This window comes from Ochotona curzoniae, unplaced genomic scaffold, assembly GCF_017591425.1.
Source record: "Ochotona curzoniae isolate NIBS_2020 unplaced genomic scaffold, NIBS_Ocur_1.0 contig_3819, whole genome shotgun sequence".
Classification (NCBI taxonomy): domain Eukaryota; kingdom Metazoa; phylum Chordata; class Mammalia; order Lagomorpha; family Ochotonidae; genus Ochotona; species Ochotona curzoniae.
In genome coordinates this window covers 36,687,367-36,705,665 of record NW_024466004.1, presented here as the reverse complement: position 1 = coordinate 36,705,665, position 18,299 = coordinate 36,687,367, and the positions used below count along the sequence as shown (strand labels likewise).

General features: G+C 44.6%; 1 protein-coding gene across 1 annotated transcript in view; it reads right to left on the bottom strand.

Annotated features, from left to right (window-relative positions):
* Positions 1 to 495: 495 nt before the first annotated feature.
* Positions 496 to 18,299, bottom strand: part of MRAP2 (melanocortin 2 receptor accessory protein 2) — a 29,030-nt gene continuing 11,226 nt past the window's right edge. The window contains exon 3 of the mRNA XM_040983061.1: positions 496 to 993. Within this exon, the coding sequence (XP_040838995.1) occupies positions 600 to 993 (394 nt within the window). The 3' untranslated portion in view covers positions 496 to 599. The remainder of the gene's footprint in view (positions 994 to 18,299) is intronic.

Genomic DNA, 18,299 nt, shown 5'->3' with positions numbered 1-18,299 from the left:
TAGGCATAGAGATAGGGTCATTCAGGATTGCTGGGACAAACACTGGCTGTCATAACTGTGTGGTTCCAGTATCCTGACATCGTGGCAGACACCCCGACTGACCCTTGGCTCAGTTGAAACCTGAGTGAAGGCTGCAGAGACTGAGGAATCCTACAACAATTAGGAGGTGGTGCCCTACTTTACACTGCTTTCTGTGGATCTCCGCCTCTTCTGGATACCAAGTCATAAGTTCACAAGGGATCATCCAAACACTGCGCTTCAGTTAAGCTGTGGCAGCCCAGGAGGTAAAGCAACTTGATAATACTATGGTATCACAGTGGCAGTGCTAGATTAGAACACGGAAGGGTGAAAAGAAGTATTTGGCCAAATTTTTCAACAAGGAAGATGATAGCATAAATATGTAATTTTTTAAGATGCCAGATATGTTAGGGGGAAAAAGGCAATCAAAGCTCTTAATAAGCTCTCTTCTGGGGAGGTTTTTCTCTCTCTTTGCCTCACACACAATTGTAGAATTTGAATAGAAGAATTTCTCTCGCACACAATTGTTACATGAAGACAGAGCTCACATCTTCAGGAAGACACCTCACAAAGCCTGTTTCTCAATCTAGACCTTTGTGTGAGGTCTGGGAAACTGGCTTATTTTCTAGAACAATAGGTGGTTCAGAAATCAGGAGGTCATCCTCCCCAAAGGATGAGTTCTGATCCGTGTTCACAAAGTTGGGAATGTCAAACTTCATGAGCCTGTTAAGCTCTTCTTCTGGGTGCCCACTGCTCCTGATGGCTTCCTGGAGCTGGACATCACTGTCCAGGGCTGTGGTCTGGTGACAAATTTTGGCCCTGTCCAAATGCTCTATTTCATTGATGTAGCAGTGAAAGAGAGACCTGGATTCCTCATTGCATTGGCGAGAAAACACCTTATCTGGCTCCAAGGGTCTTCCAAAGTCTGACACAAAGCTGTTCATTCTGAATCTCTTCTCTGAAGATTCTGCATTACTGTAAAGAAACAGAAAATACAAGGTTGCTTATGCTCCAGCTCATCTACCTGCAGCATCTTGATTTTCAGCTATTGCCACTAAGTCCCTAAGGAACAGACAAGGGCAGAGCAATCAACGGTGACTAGGCTTCAACTAGGGCTGCTGCTTCTGGCTCTGCTCCTACTGATGCAGACATATGCAAACCAAACAACTGGTAGCAGTGTCAAGGAACTCAACCTGGAAATTTTCAACTTCCTTCAGTTCGACCAGTGTACACCACGCATGCTTTCCCGTCTTCTAAAGCCAATCCAAATGGTAACTAGAAGTACAGTGTGGCAAAGAGAAAAGCAGGTCTTCTTTGAGTGTACTAATTCCACATCTTGTTTTGTTGAAACAGAGAATGCTAAGAATCCCAAATTGATGGGTTTGAAAAACATGTGAAGTTTTTTCCAGATTATGAATGCCAACATTAAATCTGCTAGAATTTTATGTTCAAGATGAAGAGGCATCATCCAAAATTAAGTGTAATTTCCTTAAATGTGATTTAAGAAATTTGTGAATACTTTAAACTCTACCACAAAAATAGGAATAGATTTGGTCTTATCTAGAAAAAAAAAAGGTGGAATGCTGAATGGAGAGTCACTTTCATCAGGTTCACTAAATGTATAATGCTCAAATTAGGTAATACAAAAAGCTTCCATGATTCTATTCAGATGAACAGAAGAAATTCCAGGTGTTGTAGGTCCTTAGGGTGTTGTTTTAGCAGCACTACTTCAACACTTACTCTAAAGTTCCACATTGTTATCACTATTCCCTTAGCTGAACTCTTCTTCTGAGGGTTTGTAGCTGACATTGCATTTGACTTTTAAGTAGTACTTGATTTGCACCAGGGCAATGATAGATTGCAATCTATCCCCAAATATCAAACCTTGAGTAATCTTGCTTATTCTCATAAAGTCAAATGGTAGGTAATTCCCATTATTTATACAAATATTGTGTGTGTGTATATATATTACTGCTATATATATATAGCAAATTGATACTTTTACTGGTATTTAACAGACAGAGCTATGACCACATTGCTCCAAGGTCATGGACTTTTCTCTTTTTTTTTACTTATATATAGAGTGAACAAATTTCACTATACAGACCTAAGAGCATAGAAATAACCTCTCCCATCCCACTTTCCTTCTTTCGCCCATATTCCATACCAACTCTCTTCCTTCCCCATCCCCCCTTTCTCCCCTATAACTCTTACAATGGCATATTTTCATTTCACTTTGTAATAACAAGTTTAATACTCAATTAGGTAAAGACTTCAACACAAAGTAAGTAGAAAACAACACCAATGTAGCTTTCAGGAGTACAGTCAGGGCTGTAAACAATAATCAAATCTCAAGATGTCAAGATTGCATTTTTTACACTCTGAATTATTACAGTTCAGGGAAAACATCCATCATGAGCTATCGCTCAATGATTCAGAATAGAACTGCATTAACCAATTTCAAAATGCTGCTTTTTTTTTTCTGCCTATGTTCAATACTTTTTGCAACTCAAAAAATGGTCTGTTTTGAAAGTTAAATGAGAAATTTTGAAATTAAAAATAACAAGGCAAACACATTAAAGAGCCAAAACTATAAATCAAGTTTTGGCAAGTGAAGACTGGATGCTACCTTGCATTAAATTCACAAAAACTTTTACATATATTTTAAAAGATTTTATTTATTTTTATTGGAAAGGCAGATATACAGAGAGGAGAAAAGACAGGGAGGAAGATCATCCATCTGATGGCTCACTCTCCAGGCAGCCACAATGGCTGGGGCTGAGCCTATCCGAAGCCAGGAGCTCCGAAGCCAGGAGCTTCTTCCAGGTTTCCCATGCAGATGCAGGGTCCCAAGGCTTTGGGCCATCCTCAATTTCTTTTTTCCCAGGACACAGCAGGGAGTTGGATGGGAAGCAGGGCCACCAGGATTAGAACCGGAACCCATACAGGATCCTGATGCATTCAAGGCGAGGACTTTAGCCACTAGGCTACCATGCCAGGCCCTAACTTCTATATTCTTTATGTAAATACTTTAAAATAAACTCAGCAATGGATCAGGATATTCACATCTGGAACACCTCTTATCAGTCACTATTTTTAAAGTTAGAATCTGATCATTATAAGCCTACAGTTCAGCCTGCAGTGAATCTTTAACACTCTTGATACACAGAAACATTTTCAAAAACCAGACTCTGAAATCTTTTTTTTTCCACACGGCACACATTAATGATCAGTGTTTCCAATATCTAATCATGGTCATAAGAGTCTTGATAATTAAGATCATTTTTATTTTTTTAAAGATTTATTTATTTTTATTGGAAAGTCAGATATACAGAGAGGACAAGAGACAGAGAAGAAGATCTTCCATCCAATGGTTCACTCCCCAAGTGACCGCAACCCCTGGAGCTGAGCCAATCCGAAACCAGGAGCCAGGAGCTTCTTTCGGGTCTCCCATGCAGGTGCAGGGTCCCAAGGATTTGGGCCATCCTCAACTGCTTTCCCAGGCCACAAGCAGGAAGCTGGATGGGAAGTGGGGCCGCTGGGATTAGAACCAGCGACCATATGGGATCCTGGGTGTGCAAGGCGAGGACTTTTAAGCACTATGATATTGCGCTGGGCCCAATAATTAAGATCATTTTAAAAAAGAAATCATCTTGGGCCCGGCGCGGTGGCGCAAGTGGTTAAAGGTCCTCGCCTTGCACGCCCAGGATCCCATATGGGCGCCGGTTCTAATCCCGGCAGCCCCGCTTCCCTTCCAGCTCCCTGCCTGTGGCCTGGGAAAGCAGTCGAGGACAGCCCAAAGCTTTGGGAACCTGCACCCACGTGGGAGACCCTGAAGAGGCTCCTGGCTTCGGATCGGCATAGCATCGACCCGTTGCGCTCACTTGGGGAGTGAATCATCGGGTGGAAGATCTTCCTCTCTGTCTCTCCTCTCTGTATATCCGCCTTTCCAATGAAAAAATAATAAAAATAAATCTTTAAAAAAAAAATTAAAAAAAAAATCATCTTTAGAAACCAACATGGGAACAGCCAGATTGAACAGATTTGAAGGCACTATGTGTATGAATCAGCACTCCTCTACTTCATACAGAAATACTGCACATTTATTTGGGATTGTGTGCGTGTGTGTGTGTTTGTACTTTTATTCAAAGCAACTTCTCATATTATAGAATCAATTTGCACTGAACACAAAATGTAAGTAAAACTGAAATAAAACAGTAAACAAGAAAGTAAAAAATTGAGAGCCATGAAACCTAGGCAAAAACCTCAGGATGAGAGATACTGAATCACCAGGGAAACAGGCACCTGCTGTGGGCTCCCAATATCTTGCACAGATACCAATGGTTCTTGGTGAGCTCCCTGAATCTACATCAGACTTAAAGTGCTTCTTAATGCAGTCCCCAGGTTCCAGGCCTTCACACTCTCTAAAGGTAGGCTCAGTATGCGATTTGTATTTACACAGAAGCCCCAGGGGCCATTATTCAGAATGAAGGTTGGCACCTTGGGCCAATATCACACCAGCCTGAACAATACTCTACCACAAAAAGGAACATTTGTCATTTGTCAAAGTGCTATGATGTCTATTTCTCTTACTTGATACATAAAACTGACTTATCAGGTTACTTGGAACAAAAATTGTTATACCAATCTTGTAAATGTATAAACTGCTATGTAAGGAACACTCAAATTCCTGTTGAGTAGCACCATCAGTCAGTGGTAGAGTGGGAGTAAAACCCAGGTTCCCAATTCCTTTTTCATGTACTAGGGCACAAATTAGCAGTACAATGACAATCAACCAATGAATATTCCCACAGGAGCAGGAAAGAAGGAAGCCAGGTAAACAAAGAAACCTGATACCCTTTCTACTTTATAAGGTCGTGACCCCTTATGACAAGAATTATGTCTGAACAAGCTTTCAAACCACAACAAAACCTGAAAAATAGCAGCCTGTAACAGTCTATTCAACAAATGTATAATTTTCTCAGTGATTCTAGGTCTTAAATCTCTTTCTCTCCCTAGACTCAAGACAAAGTGCTATGGCCCAATTCTTACAGGGCAATGGAGCATGAATTCAATTTAAAGATCTGGGAAAACTGACCATATATCACTAGCTTCAAATTACCAAGACTGGCCCGGATTTCAGAAGGCAATAATTTTAGAAGTTTTGCAATCCAGCTGGCCAGGGCATCTCTCCTAAAATGATAACCTAGGGATTCTGGAGCAAGGAATTCCTCTCAGAAGCCTAAACTCTTCCTTTTTTTACTCATAAACCCAGTCAACAAACTTCATTGCCCACTCCACTCAACAAATGCATGGCAAAGATCAAGGACTTACACATGAGCTGCAGAGTCATATTGATGTCGTGCACTCACAATTAAAAAAAAAATCCCTTTAGAGACCCTGAAGACTTGGGCTCCCAAGCACATTTAGGTGATTTTCTTGTGCCATCCCTTCAGGGTTAATAGATGCTTGAGGACAAAGCTGAGTGTATCAAAAACCTTAAACTCAACCAGCTATCTCATATCAAATAGGAAAGTAAAGGGGGTGGAGTCAGGTTTAGGCTGCTGAGCTCACATGAGCCCTAACTGCAGAGCCCAGAAGCTCTAACAGTTTTTCTGCCAAACTGTGGTATCAGTGGACCCAGACACTCAACTGTGTGCAGCAGCAACTCCATAACACAACTTGTGCTTAAGCTGTCCCTTATGGGAGAACTAAGACACAGGAAAGAAAGTTTTGTCCCTACCCAGGGCACAGCCAGGGAGTGAACATTAAAGTCCATTTGTCCCCAGTCCACAGACATGCGGCTTCCACCTAACTTTCTCTGATGACATGTCACTGTGATGCAATGCAATGCAATTGCTCTGGTTCTACTTCCCTGAGCACAGCAGAAAGTTTATCTTTCTACTTTCAGAATCTAATACATGACAAATGTTCAATATAGCACCCTTCTATTTCTCTTTTCTTTCTTCTGCTGATAAAATAAAGGATGTGCAATTGAAAAACAAATCATGGATACCACATGCTTCAATTTTGCTGCTATTCATCTCATCATGGGGTAGAATTTCCATTTTGTGAAATGCACAGATTTTAAGTATAAAAAAAATCAATGAATTTTCATTGATGTACATACTTGTGTATACACCACCCCAATCAAGATATATAACATTGATTTTCTTTGCCCTAGAACTTTCCTTCCATTCAATTCCCACTCGCTTTAGGCAACTGTGTGTGATTTCCATTTTCATCGATCAGTTCTGTTCTTGAACTTCTAGTCAATTGCCAGCTCCAAGCAATCTCTTGATTTCTAGCACTGCAGTTTAGTTTAGCCTGATCTTGGAGTTCATATAAATGGAAACATAGAATAGCCATTCTTTTAGCCTAGATTTTTTTGTTCAGCAAAGATTCATCCATGTTGTTCTATGAAACAATAGTGTATCTTTTGTCCTGTAGGTTAATTCCACTGTAAAAATATACTACAATATGTTCATTCATTCTTCAATTGAAGGGTATTTGGGGTTTCTCTAGTTCAGGGGTCTTGTTAGTAAAGCAGCTCCACCACTGTTGAAAAGCCTCTTTGTAGTTACACGGTTTTCAGTACTACTGGATGAATAAGAGCAGAATAGGTTACACATTAGAGGCATGCTTAATTCTGCATTTTAAAATAACTACCAGATTTTCCAAAGTGGTTGTTCCATTTTATACTCCTGCCACAATGTGTAAGAATTACAGCTGTCCCAGATACTTGCCCACATTTGATGGGGTCAGTCTGTAATGTCAGCATCAAAATGGGAGTGAAATGGCATCCCACGATAGGGTTTTTTTTTAATATTTATTAAATTATTGGAAATATTATTGGAAATATTTATTAAATTATTGGAAAAGCAGATCTACAGAGAGGAGAAACAGAGAGAAAGATCTTCGTCCACTGGTTCACTCTCCAAATGGCTACAATGGCTGGAACTGAGCCACTCTGAAGCCAAGAGCCAGGAGCTTCTTCCTGGGCTCCTATGTGAGTGCAGGGACCCAAGGTCCTGAGCCATGCTTCTATTGTTTCCCAGGCCACAAGCAGAGAGCTGGAAGGGAAGTGGAGCAGCTGGGATATGAATGGGCACCCCTGTAAGATCGCAGTGGATGCAAGATGAAGTTTTAGCCACTAGGCCATTATGTAATATCCCCCATTGTAGTTTTTTTTTTTTTTCAACAAGGTATCATAGGTTTAGTCCAGTGGGGCAGAACAGGGTGGTGATGGTGGAGATGGTGGAGAGGCAAGGAGGAAAAGGAGGAAGGAGGGGAGGCAGAAAGAGAAGAGAGAGAGCAGCAACAGGGGCCTTTCTGCCATTCAGGTGAGTCTGCAAGGTGTGTGTCGCTGCGGGGGTGGGAGGGCAGAGATTGGGAAGGATTGAAGGTCCCAGGGAATTGGTGCCTGAGACTGACACAGGTGATTGTCAACGAATGGTTGGTAAGTGGGCAGAGTTGGGGAAGGGGCTGGGAGACTGGGTGTGGGATTCTCAGGTGAAATGCCGGGTTACATCTAAGTGGTGGATGGCTAGGCTGGTACAAATTTCATGAACTGTGAGGAAGAGGAAATGGCGCTGGGTCCAGGATGGGATATTTGAATAACTCCCTATATTCCTATAAATTAGTAGATTGCTTGCCTCTGCCTTGAAGTGTATAAAATTCTGTAAAATCTTGTTAGGACACTATAAGCTGCTGGGTTATTGTAAATGACAACTAGTTTAAATCTTTTGCCATCTACAATGTGACTAGTAGGTCTTATAATAATGTTTTCAGTGCTGTTCTAGGCTATATGTCTTCCTGAAAATGTTAGGGCTGGCAACAATTGATAAAGTATAATTGTTTCAGAAAATCTAATACCTGTTCCCTACCTAGATGCAAAACTATTGTAGCATTTTCAAATGTCAAATGCAATAATTGTTAAGATTTCAACAAAGAGAAGCCTTTAAGTGCCAGGCTGTACTTTGGACACCTGATGAATTCTACCTTCTACCAGAAACCTCTAGAATCCTCTACCACTGCTGTTACTCAACAATGCCCCCTTTCAGCTCAAAGCAACTGAAGCAGTCACCATCCCTTTGTCCCTAAGAACATGTGAGGAGTTAGATAGGATGGTATGCAGTCAGGGTCTCTGGTTCCTGGTGAAGCTACATTGTCCATGCTGACTGTTCAGAAATAATGAAGAATCAATGGCCAAAGTACAAAAAGGCCTGGCTAAGAGAAAAGAAAAGGACTAAGCCATCTTTTCAGGTTCGGACCTTGGGGTTGGGGCAAATGCAGCTCCCTGCAGGGTGGCGGCTGTTGGGGGTTGGGGGTCAGCCAGGCCAGATCCAAGGTTGGGGATTCAGGCCAAGCCACTGACAAAAGGCAGTGACTGAGTCATAGGCTTTCTCCAAGCCAGCACACCATGTGGTGCCAGGTTCTGCCTGCTGGCTGCCCGGCAGCGAACTCGGGGGTTTTAGGATATGCAATTGCTCCCTAGGGATACCCATGAATAAGGCCCAGTGTGAGTGAAGGTGAGAGATGAATTCTAGGTGACTCCCAGTAACGGGTTCATGGAACTTTTGGGCAAGCATGGGGACTGAGACCTGATGGTTTGGAGGGGATTGCTCATAAGATCTATTTGGGCCAGACTGATTCACCAGCCCACATGGGAATCCTGAGATGGGATGTTAGCATAAAGCATCACTGACTGCCATATACCAGTCCACACCAAAGCTATGGATGGGGGCCTGTCTGGCAGGGCTAGGTACCAGTACCTGACTGGGTGGTGGAACAGTAGATGGGTCACACTTGGCAGGGTCAAGACACTAAGCAGCACATGAGAGAACTAGGTCCAGGGATAGACTCTGTGGGGGAAGTGGTAGGCCAAACCCTGTGGAAATACAAGTCCCACTGGTTAGCTCGCGAGCTGGGGTGGTGATTGGCTGAGCTAGGTGTGATCCTGGAACCTGCCAGCACTTACAGGTAAAGGAACCAACAGCAGTCTGGGCAGGTCAAGGCAGCAGCACCCCAATGTACATCCTAAAATAAGATTTGGGGTGGGTTAAGCTGCAACTGGAAGAGGGCGAACTGGGCAGGGCCGAGCAAACCTCAACTCACAAGAACAGAAATCAGGGTAGATCACAGATCATGCCAAGCAAGGCTCTTATACCAACTGGTCTGCATAAGCCAGGGATACTACGTCACAGCATCAAAGGCGAAGGCTGAGACAGGTGAATGGCTAAGCCAACTGGACCAGAGCAACCACTGGCACAAACATAATCTAGGGCTGGGAATAGGCTTGGTTGGGTAGCTGTGAGAGTATACCCTTGCTGGGTTGGGGTTCCCACGAGAGAGTGCAGGAGCCAGAGTGGGGGCTGTGTTCTGGTGTGGATATGGCTGCAACCTCCCTAGGCACAAGTGTGGTCTGGGGCTGGACACACCTAGCCGGGCTAGATGCCAGCACCATCTGGTGCTCTGGAGAACCTGGGTAGATGTAGGATGGACTAGGCTAGGTCTCTGCTCCTACTGAGCGATATGTGAGCAGTGTCTGAGTATGGACAAGCCTTGGCTGGGCTGAAACATCCAACAGTAAGAACTGGAATAGATTGAAGGCCAGCAAGTAGGGCTTCATGGACCCACCAGAACGCGCAAGATCTGGCATAGGGAGAGGTTCTGATGGAGGAGCTTGGGAAAGTCTTCTGTCGGGACACAGTCCCTACAGGTGAATGCAAGAACCATGAGTGCAACCCAGACCAGGCCAGAGAAAGACACCCTCTGGCATACATTTGGCATAGGTCTGGGGCAGACCAGGCTGAACCCATTCACATCATCCGCTGGCAAATCCAAGCAGCAGAATAGTGTGTGGGTCAGGTCAGGTTCAGTCACAACACAAACCAGTGCACATTATGGCATGCCAAGGTGAGGTTACCTGTACTGGATGTGACCGCAGCACTCAACAGCACACGTGAGAACCAGGGAGGGAGGGGGCAAAGCTGGCAGGGGGAATGTGGGTTCACCTGCTGGACAACCACTCCCAATGGAGAGTTGGTGGATGGGAGCAGACCAGACCAGGCAGGGCTATAACACCTGTGGGCCTCATGTGAGAGAGATCAGGGAAGGGCCAGGTTGGCTGACTGTTCTGATTGGTGCAAGCAAAAATTAGAGTGTGTGAGGGTTGGTTGGGCTTTGTTGCAGCATCTGCTGGCAGAGGCTGGCAATGGGGGCTTAATCTGTCAAGTTAAACTGCAGAACCACCTGGAGAGAGCATAATCTGGGAGTGGGAGTGGCCCAGTAGGGAAATGGTGGACACCTCCCTCTTGGGTTATCACTCCTACTGGAGAGCATGAAAACCAGGATAGGGGCAGGGGTGGCTAGACAGAAAGGCACCTGCCAGTATGTGTGTGGGCTGGATAGTAGGTTGGTTGAGTTGAACTAGGCTTCAATGCTCATTGACATGTAGGAGAGCTAAATGGGATGTGGGACACACTGAACAAGTCTGTAGTACATGCTGGCATGCATGCAAATCAGGGTAAGGGGCAGGCCTGATGGGGGTTATGGGGAGTCGCCCTGACTAGGCTGCAGCTCCCACTGGCTTGCATGAGGGCTGAGTATGAAGTGGGCACAATCAGGCTGGACTGCAACAACCATTGGTTCACATGGAAGACAGGGCTGGAAACAGAACTGACGCAGCAATTGAAATGACTAGCATATGCATAAGCTGAATGGGGCAACGGATGGTGCCAGACCCTGGCAAGCACACACAAGAATCAGGTCTGGGATCACCTCAGACGAAGTTTCTTTGAGGATCCCTCCAACTAAACTGTTGATCTCAGAACCCCAACCATGAAGAGACTATGTGAGCCACTGGATTCTGAATAGATTTCATTGTGCTTGGAATGGCGAGATTGGCAGCAATTCAGAATTGCTGAACTACCAAAACTGCTTCAGCAGGACCCTGAAGAGCATGCCTCACATTGGCGACCTGGGATGGGTGGGAGGCTGGGTGGGGCTTCTTCTTTTCTTAATAATCCCTCCCTCCATTCCTGTGTCATCCACTTAGATGTAAAAAAAAAATTGTTTTCTAATCAAACCATTAACCAGTTTCTTTTGCAGGACTAGGAGCGTCCCTCCACCTCCCATTCCTCCCACCAGACTGCAACCACTGCCAAGAGAAAATTCAGCTTGAAGAAGTCGTAGAGAACAATGCCCCTTTTTCTTTATATATAACAAAAGGAGGAATATAAGGAGTTATTCAAATATCCCACCCTGGACCTGGTGCCATTTCCATTGTAGTTTTAATATACTTTTCTCTGATGTCTTAAAAACTCTGGGTTTTTATTCATGTACTTATTGGTTATTGGCGTGTCTTCTTTTTTGAAGAGTCATTTTTGTTAAGTAAATGAATCATGTATCAGTCATAAAGAGATACTGAAATGAAAGCAACTCTTGCAGAAAGGCTTTCATAGATAGACTTTGCTGCCATTCTTATAGGAGTTAAATTCTATTCAAGGCCATGTTCAGCTAAAGCCCTAAAGGCAGAGGTAGGTGAGCCTTAATGGACAGGTGGATGACAGAAACGTGAACTGCAGAGCCTGAGATCATGTCCAGGGCTTTCCTGCATCATTTGGCTAAGGGAGGCCACCCCGTGTCTGACAACCCCCAACACCTCTGAGTTCTGCTCTAGAGTATTCTCTGGGGCCTTCTTAACGTTCGTGGATCGCAAAGGTCTTGAAAGGCTATCCACAACTGATCCTCCTGGGAGACTGCTGGGGCTCAGATGCTGCTGGGGAGCCTTTCTGCCATCTGTCGGTTAGAAAGACCACACAGAACGCCACTGAGAACACTGTCCAGGAGGCCAAGTCAGCCGCTGGGCTCCCCTGAGTCACACTTGAAACTATTAGACATTCAGTGTAGTGAATATCAAAAGATGTCCACTAACTCAGAGTGTTGAGCTAATTGGATATTGTCTTAATTCAGCTTTCAGGAAGGAATTACAGGCCCAATTATTAAAGGATGCCTTTTTAATCCTACATAACTTCCACTTGCAGATGTCCTGGGTACTGCTCCAGAAGATGTGTGGGCAAACAAGTGCTTGAATGGGTCTCGGCTTGCTTAGCCTATGTGGTGGGGGGGGGCAGTGGGAGCAAGGTTTCAGTGCCTATCTAGAGATTCGAGACCCCACCCTCCACCCCTCTGGTTTTGGCGAAAGCCTTGAGACCCTTCTCCTGTTTCAACGGCACCTTGAGATCTCTGTGGACCCATGTAGTTGGTAGGAAGGCCGAGACCCTCCAGGAATTTCCCTCCCCTTCAACCACTTTTGCTAATTTGGGTACTTTCCAGTAGCTTGGTCGCCTCCTCTCCCTGTCTCCCCCTGACCCATACCGCTCTTATGGTAAACTTGTGATAGTCTTATAATAACAACTGTAGGATGTGGGTGGGTTTCATAAGTTGTAGTGGGCTAAGTATGCGACAGTTGTACTGATTGGTTAGGCTGATAATATGTAATACATACTTACATCCAATAGAAATATTGTTAGTAGCCTGAGGCTTGTTTCCCTGGGCCCTCCCTATATAAGCTTGTGCTTGGTTGCAAATAAACAAACAAATTCATCATAACTGTCTCCATTACTTCTCTATCAAGAATACTGTCACCATACTACGTTACCTGGATGGGTGGTCTACGGTCGTGGCCCCACACAAAGATGTATTTTGCTGTGACAGAGAACATTAGCAACTATGATCTTAACCTCTCAAACCCAGGTGGCATATGAGAAATGATGCTCACCAGTGCCTATTAGAGCAAGTAAGAATTTAAAATAACCTGTCTTCCACAGCTGTGGTCCTATTTGCAAAAATTAATCATTCCAAGGCTCACACATCTTAAATTCCATCATTATTAATTTTATGGTTGAAGGCAGAACCTCTGCCTCATGTAAGGGATATCCATTCAAGGTCTTTTCTCTCCTTTACACCATGGCTCTGTGGCGTGTTCACCTCTGCATTGCTTGGGGGCCTTGTGCTCTAGGACCTCAGTGAGTGCTTTATGAGCTACCATGCACTAAACAGCAGTGTCTGTAGCTCTTCCAAAGTCCTGATTCCTGGGGCACCCCCAGAGGCCAATGAAGTGCTCCTTCCTCTGTGACCCAGAAGACAAACCAAGTCAGGAGGACAAGACGCCACCCACCTTCACTTGCAGGGGGACAACCCAGGGAAATGTTCTAGGTTGTTCCCCTGGCGACTTTTAGATTCATGCCAAGTGCTTGAAGGTGAAGAGCCTGCCTCTGTGCCAAGTGCCCTCATGTCTGATGACTGTCTTGTGGGGGGTTACTCACAGAGGCAAGGTGGTGGGCACTAGCCTGTGAGCTCCTGGTATGCATACGTTGTATAAGCTGAACCTAAAACTACTGAGAGGGAAATTTTGTGTGATTAACAACTGATGAGAAAATAATGCTAACTATGGATATTTGCAGAGCCATGGCCTGTGATGTCACATAATGAGCCCTAACTGTTTGCTTAGGTAGAAATGCCTTCGGGTTGCTTTCTTAGGTAGCACTGCTTATTAGGGAAAAAGTCAGTCTGCCCCAGGCAGCAAAGATTCTAGCACGAGCCTTGGCACAGGCCCAGATAAACCGTAACCATGTACTTGGTAAATGTTCCCTTATTGATTAGGAATTACAAGCAGTTCCTGATAGACGTTGGGACAGTACACTACGTAGACAAAATAGCCTGATTTTCAGCCTGTGGAGAGTGCTGGACTTCTCAGGATGACAGGACCTTCATCAGGAGTCACCATGACAACTGCACTCTACCAGCTGGTTCCTATGGCCAAGGTCATGGTGCAAAAAGTTCTGCACACAGACATTTTCCTGCCATTAGCTTTTAGTTAAATGTACCCATTCTTCCGTGAGTGCCACATTCAGATAAATTACAATTCAAGTTAAAACATACTCCCCAGTTCTCCAAGATCAGGAGCAACCCTGCACTCACCCCTAAAAATAGAACACGCTTACATGGACAAGGTGCTCTCAGCCAAGGGTACCCAGGGAGGGCATTAGAGGTTTATGATGTCTGAACTTTTATCATTTTTTTTAAGAAGTCCAAAAATGCAACATAAAAATGTGACCTCAGCCTTTCCTATTACTCTCCCTGGCAGTTTTACGATAATGGGACTAGAGTGGTTGAACAAGATGGCACATGAAGTAAAAGGCTCCTTCACCAAGAGGCTGGAAAAACTGTCCTCTGTCTTCATTGTCCATAAGGGATCCAGAGCACAGAACCCTCTCCCTTTCAACACACACACAGCCAATATTCCATGGAGAAAACACTCCTCCAAGCTGCTTCTCAGGCCCAAAAGCTTTTTAAAAAGGCACTGTCAGCTTTATAAGAGCAGGTCTCTCCCTTAAGGACACTTTCTAATGTGCACCAGGATCTGGGTCTCTACTGGGCACAGAGACACCAAGCTCCACAGCCTGGGGCAGTCAGGTGGTCATGATGGGGCCTGCATCTGTAGCGCTTCCAGGTGGACAAGACTGACATCTCCGTTCAGAGCACCCCAGTAGGCTGAGTGGGAGAGACAACACAGCCACCTGTGAAGCTTCTGCGAGCCCCTTGTCCCATTCAGCAGACATGCAGATTGAGAAAGCAGTAAACCTCATGGGTGCAATCCTGAGACTCAAACAGTCGCTCCTGTCTTAGAGCCTAGCCTGAGTATTTCACATTCCCTTTTTGACATGAAAGAGATTCCAGAATTAAAGTTCCTATAGTAACGTGATTTCAGGTTGAAATTCAGGAGGAAAAAAAAAAATGCTCGTCTTACTGTGGTGTCAACGGCCCTTTGCGGTGAAGCCTGGCTCCAGCCACCCAGCACTGTTGGAGGAAAGCTGCCTGCCAGGGACAGCAAACACACGCTTTCTCAAGGAAGCTTTGATTGATTCCTCATGGATTAATACTTGAAAATTATCCTCAGGTGCTAGTGCTGTGGCATACCTGGCTAACCCGCGGTACAAACATCCCCACATGGATGCTGATTTGTGTCCCAGCTGTTCCATCTAATTTCCTACTTATGGCCTGCTTATGGGAAAGCAGCAGGGGATGGCTCAAGACCTGGGGTCCCTGCTCCCATAAGGGAGACCCAGAATAAGTTCCTGGCTCCTGGCTTCAGATCAGCTCAGCTCCAGCAATTGAGGCCACTTAGGGAGTGAATTAGTGGATGGAATCTCTCTCGCTCTCTGTCTCTCCTTCTATTTGTAACTCTGCCTTTCAAATAAAAATAAGCATATGTTTTTTAAAGAGAAAGTGATTCTCAACCAAGGGGTGGCCCTGCAGGGTAGATGCTGACCTATGAGTGAGGCCTGCATGGGTGTGAGCACAGGGCACAGGCAGGGATGGGGGTACCGGCCCCCTGGGTCTCACTGCCCTCAGAAGTATGCTCATACTTGTCCCATGTGTCAGCCGTATGAGATCCAAGGGAGCCAAGCAGCCCTGCCTTGAGGTGCGTTCAGGGAAGCAATGATTGAATTAACTAGTATTTGCAGTACTGGCCCACACCAGGTATCTTAATCACAGGAGTGTTAAAGTGCTGTGTTCCAAACAATCTACCAGATCCTACTCAAGGGAATATCTGATCTCCTTGAAAAGCCACCCAGAGAGCCCGATCTGTGAAGCAATGTGAAGTGAGATGCATTAGCCAACCAGGGTTCTCCACGTAGATAAAAAGTCTAAGTTCATTGCTCTGTTTAAGAACCGAGCTGAAGCTCAGGCCGGAGTGGGCAGTGTTTAGGCCAGTGTAGACCCAGGAGGAATGGTTATACTGTGGCTCCTGTCCCTCCGGCTCTGTGCTTAAAACTGGTGGTTGTTTCTATTAAAAGAGGTTCTATAAAACAACAACAAAACAACAAACACAACAACAACAAAAAAAACACTGGCCTCTCAGTTCACTAACTTTGCCAGGGAGCCCTGGGAGCCCAGCATATGCCCACAGCTCCACACGTGGTGGCATCCCTCGTTTTTTACTATAGCCCTAGGGAGAAGGTGCTCCTTCCTTCCTGCACGGGAGGAGTGCCATGCACACAGAGGTTACAAATGCAGCCAAGTCTCAGGCAGTAAACCTGGTACATTATACTCCAGAGTCCAAGCGTGACTGAGTGACAAGGGAAACAAATGTATTTGCTTTCCATCACCTTTCGCTCAATGGAAGGAAGAAATTAGAAATGATCAACCTAGGCACGAGAGACAGGAACTTCAGAGTTCGAATTTGAGGCCTAGCTCTATGGCTTCTTCATTTTAACCTATGAGGTCTTAGATAAACAATTACCCTCATTTTTCTCATCTGTAAGTTCACTTGTAGAACTTACTCATCTTCTTGTGAAGAGTTGGTGAGATTATAAGTGCAATTATTTATAAAGTGATTAGTAAACTCTGCCATAAACACTCAAAAACCCTGATTAATACTATTATTACTCTGAAAAACATATCTCCCTGCCCCAACCAGCTCTTAAAAATCAAAGACAAACTTGGTGAGTTATTATTATTATTATTATTAAAGGAGGCTCTCTGGAAAAAATATTATCTACTTTAGATGAAAATTACTGCCAAATAAATGTCAAATTTACTATGCTCCAAAAGCTTTTCCCATGGATTCACTTAGAGTTTTTCCACATGTCTGATTCTTTTTTTTTTTTATGACAAGCTATAACCAAATTCCATATCCTTTCTTTAACATTTAGCTTTTAAGGCCTGGCGCCGTGGCGCAAGTGGTTGGGGTCCTCGCCTTGCACGCCCGGGATCCCATATGGGCGCCGGTTCTATCCCAGCAGCCCCGCTTCCCTTCCAGCTCCCTGCCTGTGGCCTGGGAAGGCAGTCGAGGATGGCCCAAAGCTTTGGGACCCTGCACCCACGTGGGAGACCCGGAGGAGGCTCCTGGCTTCGGATAGGCATAGCATCGGCCGTTGTGCTCACTTGGGGAGTGAATCATCAGACGGAAGATCTTCCTCTCTGTCTCTCCTCTCTGAATATCCGCCTTTCCAATAAAAAAAAATAATAAAAATAAATCTTTAAAAAAAAAGATAAAATTTAGCTTTTATTTGAAATGCAATCGCAACAGAGAAAGAGGGACAGAAAGGAAGTGGGAGGGAAGGTGAGACACCCTCCATTCATCAGCTCAGCCCCACAATGACAGCTGAAGCTGGGCTGATAAAGAGCCAAGAGCCAGGAGCTTCCTCTAGGTCTCCCACAGGGCCCACGCACTCACGTCATTCTCCACTGTTCTCCCAGGCTCCAACACAGAGCTGGGCCAGAAGTGGAGCAGCTGGGATACACAGGGCTGCAATACGACACAAGGGGAGGCCCAGCCTGTCACATGACAGTGCCAGACCAAAATACCACACCTTATATTGCCTCAGTCTGAACACAGAGACCTTAAACATAATCCTATTGGATGATCTGTTATTTTATTAAAAAAAAAAGCCTAGGGTTTCTCCTTAAGCTTGTTCAAAAGGGTTACAATGACCCCATTGTTAAGCACTGCAATCAACAAGAGACAGACCACCTGGTGCTACAACTGAGCCATCAATTTATAAGACCAGATCTCAACCACTCAGGGTCACCATGACACCTTTCAAAAATAGACTGGTTATCATTCTCGAGGGAGTGTGTGTGTGTATGTAAACGGATAAATTTAGTTTAAGAAATTGACCATGCAACCATGGAGATTATAAATCCAAAATCTGCAGGGCAGGCCAGCAAGTAGAGACCCTGGCAAGGGCTGCATTTGGAGACCAAAGGCCATCTATCTCCCGGCCGAATTTCCCTTGCTTTGGGAACTCCATCTTTTCCAATTCAGGCCTTCAACTGATTAGATGAAATGCCATCATATAGGAGAGAGTAATTTGCTTTACTCAAAGCCTAATGATATGTTAGCCTAATCTTACAACAACAAAAATACTTCCCAGAAATATCTAAAATAATATTTGAGCAAATATCTGGATAGAATAGCTTAGTTGTAAAATAAAAAAAAGCAGCAGCAGCCACGGACTATTTTGTGCTATGGTGTTCCCATCCATAAAATTGCCTGCCACCTACACATCTCAGAAATTTACCTCAATGAATTCACAAAAATTCATCTCTCCCTTCAAGGAAAAGGAAGAGAACAGTGTATGAACTTACTGGTCAGATCACCTCATCAGTCTCCGAGCAATGCCTGCATCCGAATCTGTTCCAGCTTTTCTTACTATTCTTGCAACCCACACTGTAGTTTCAAATTCCCTAGGCCAATGGAACAGAAG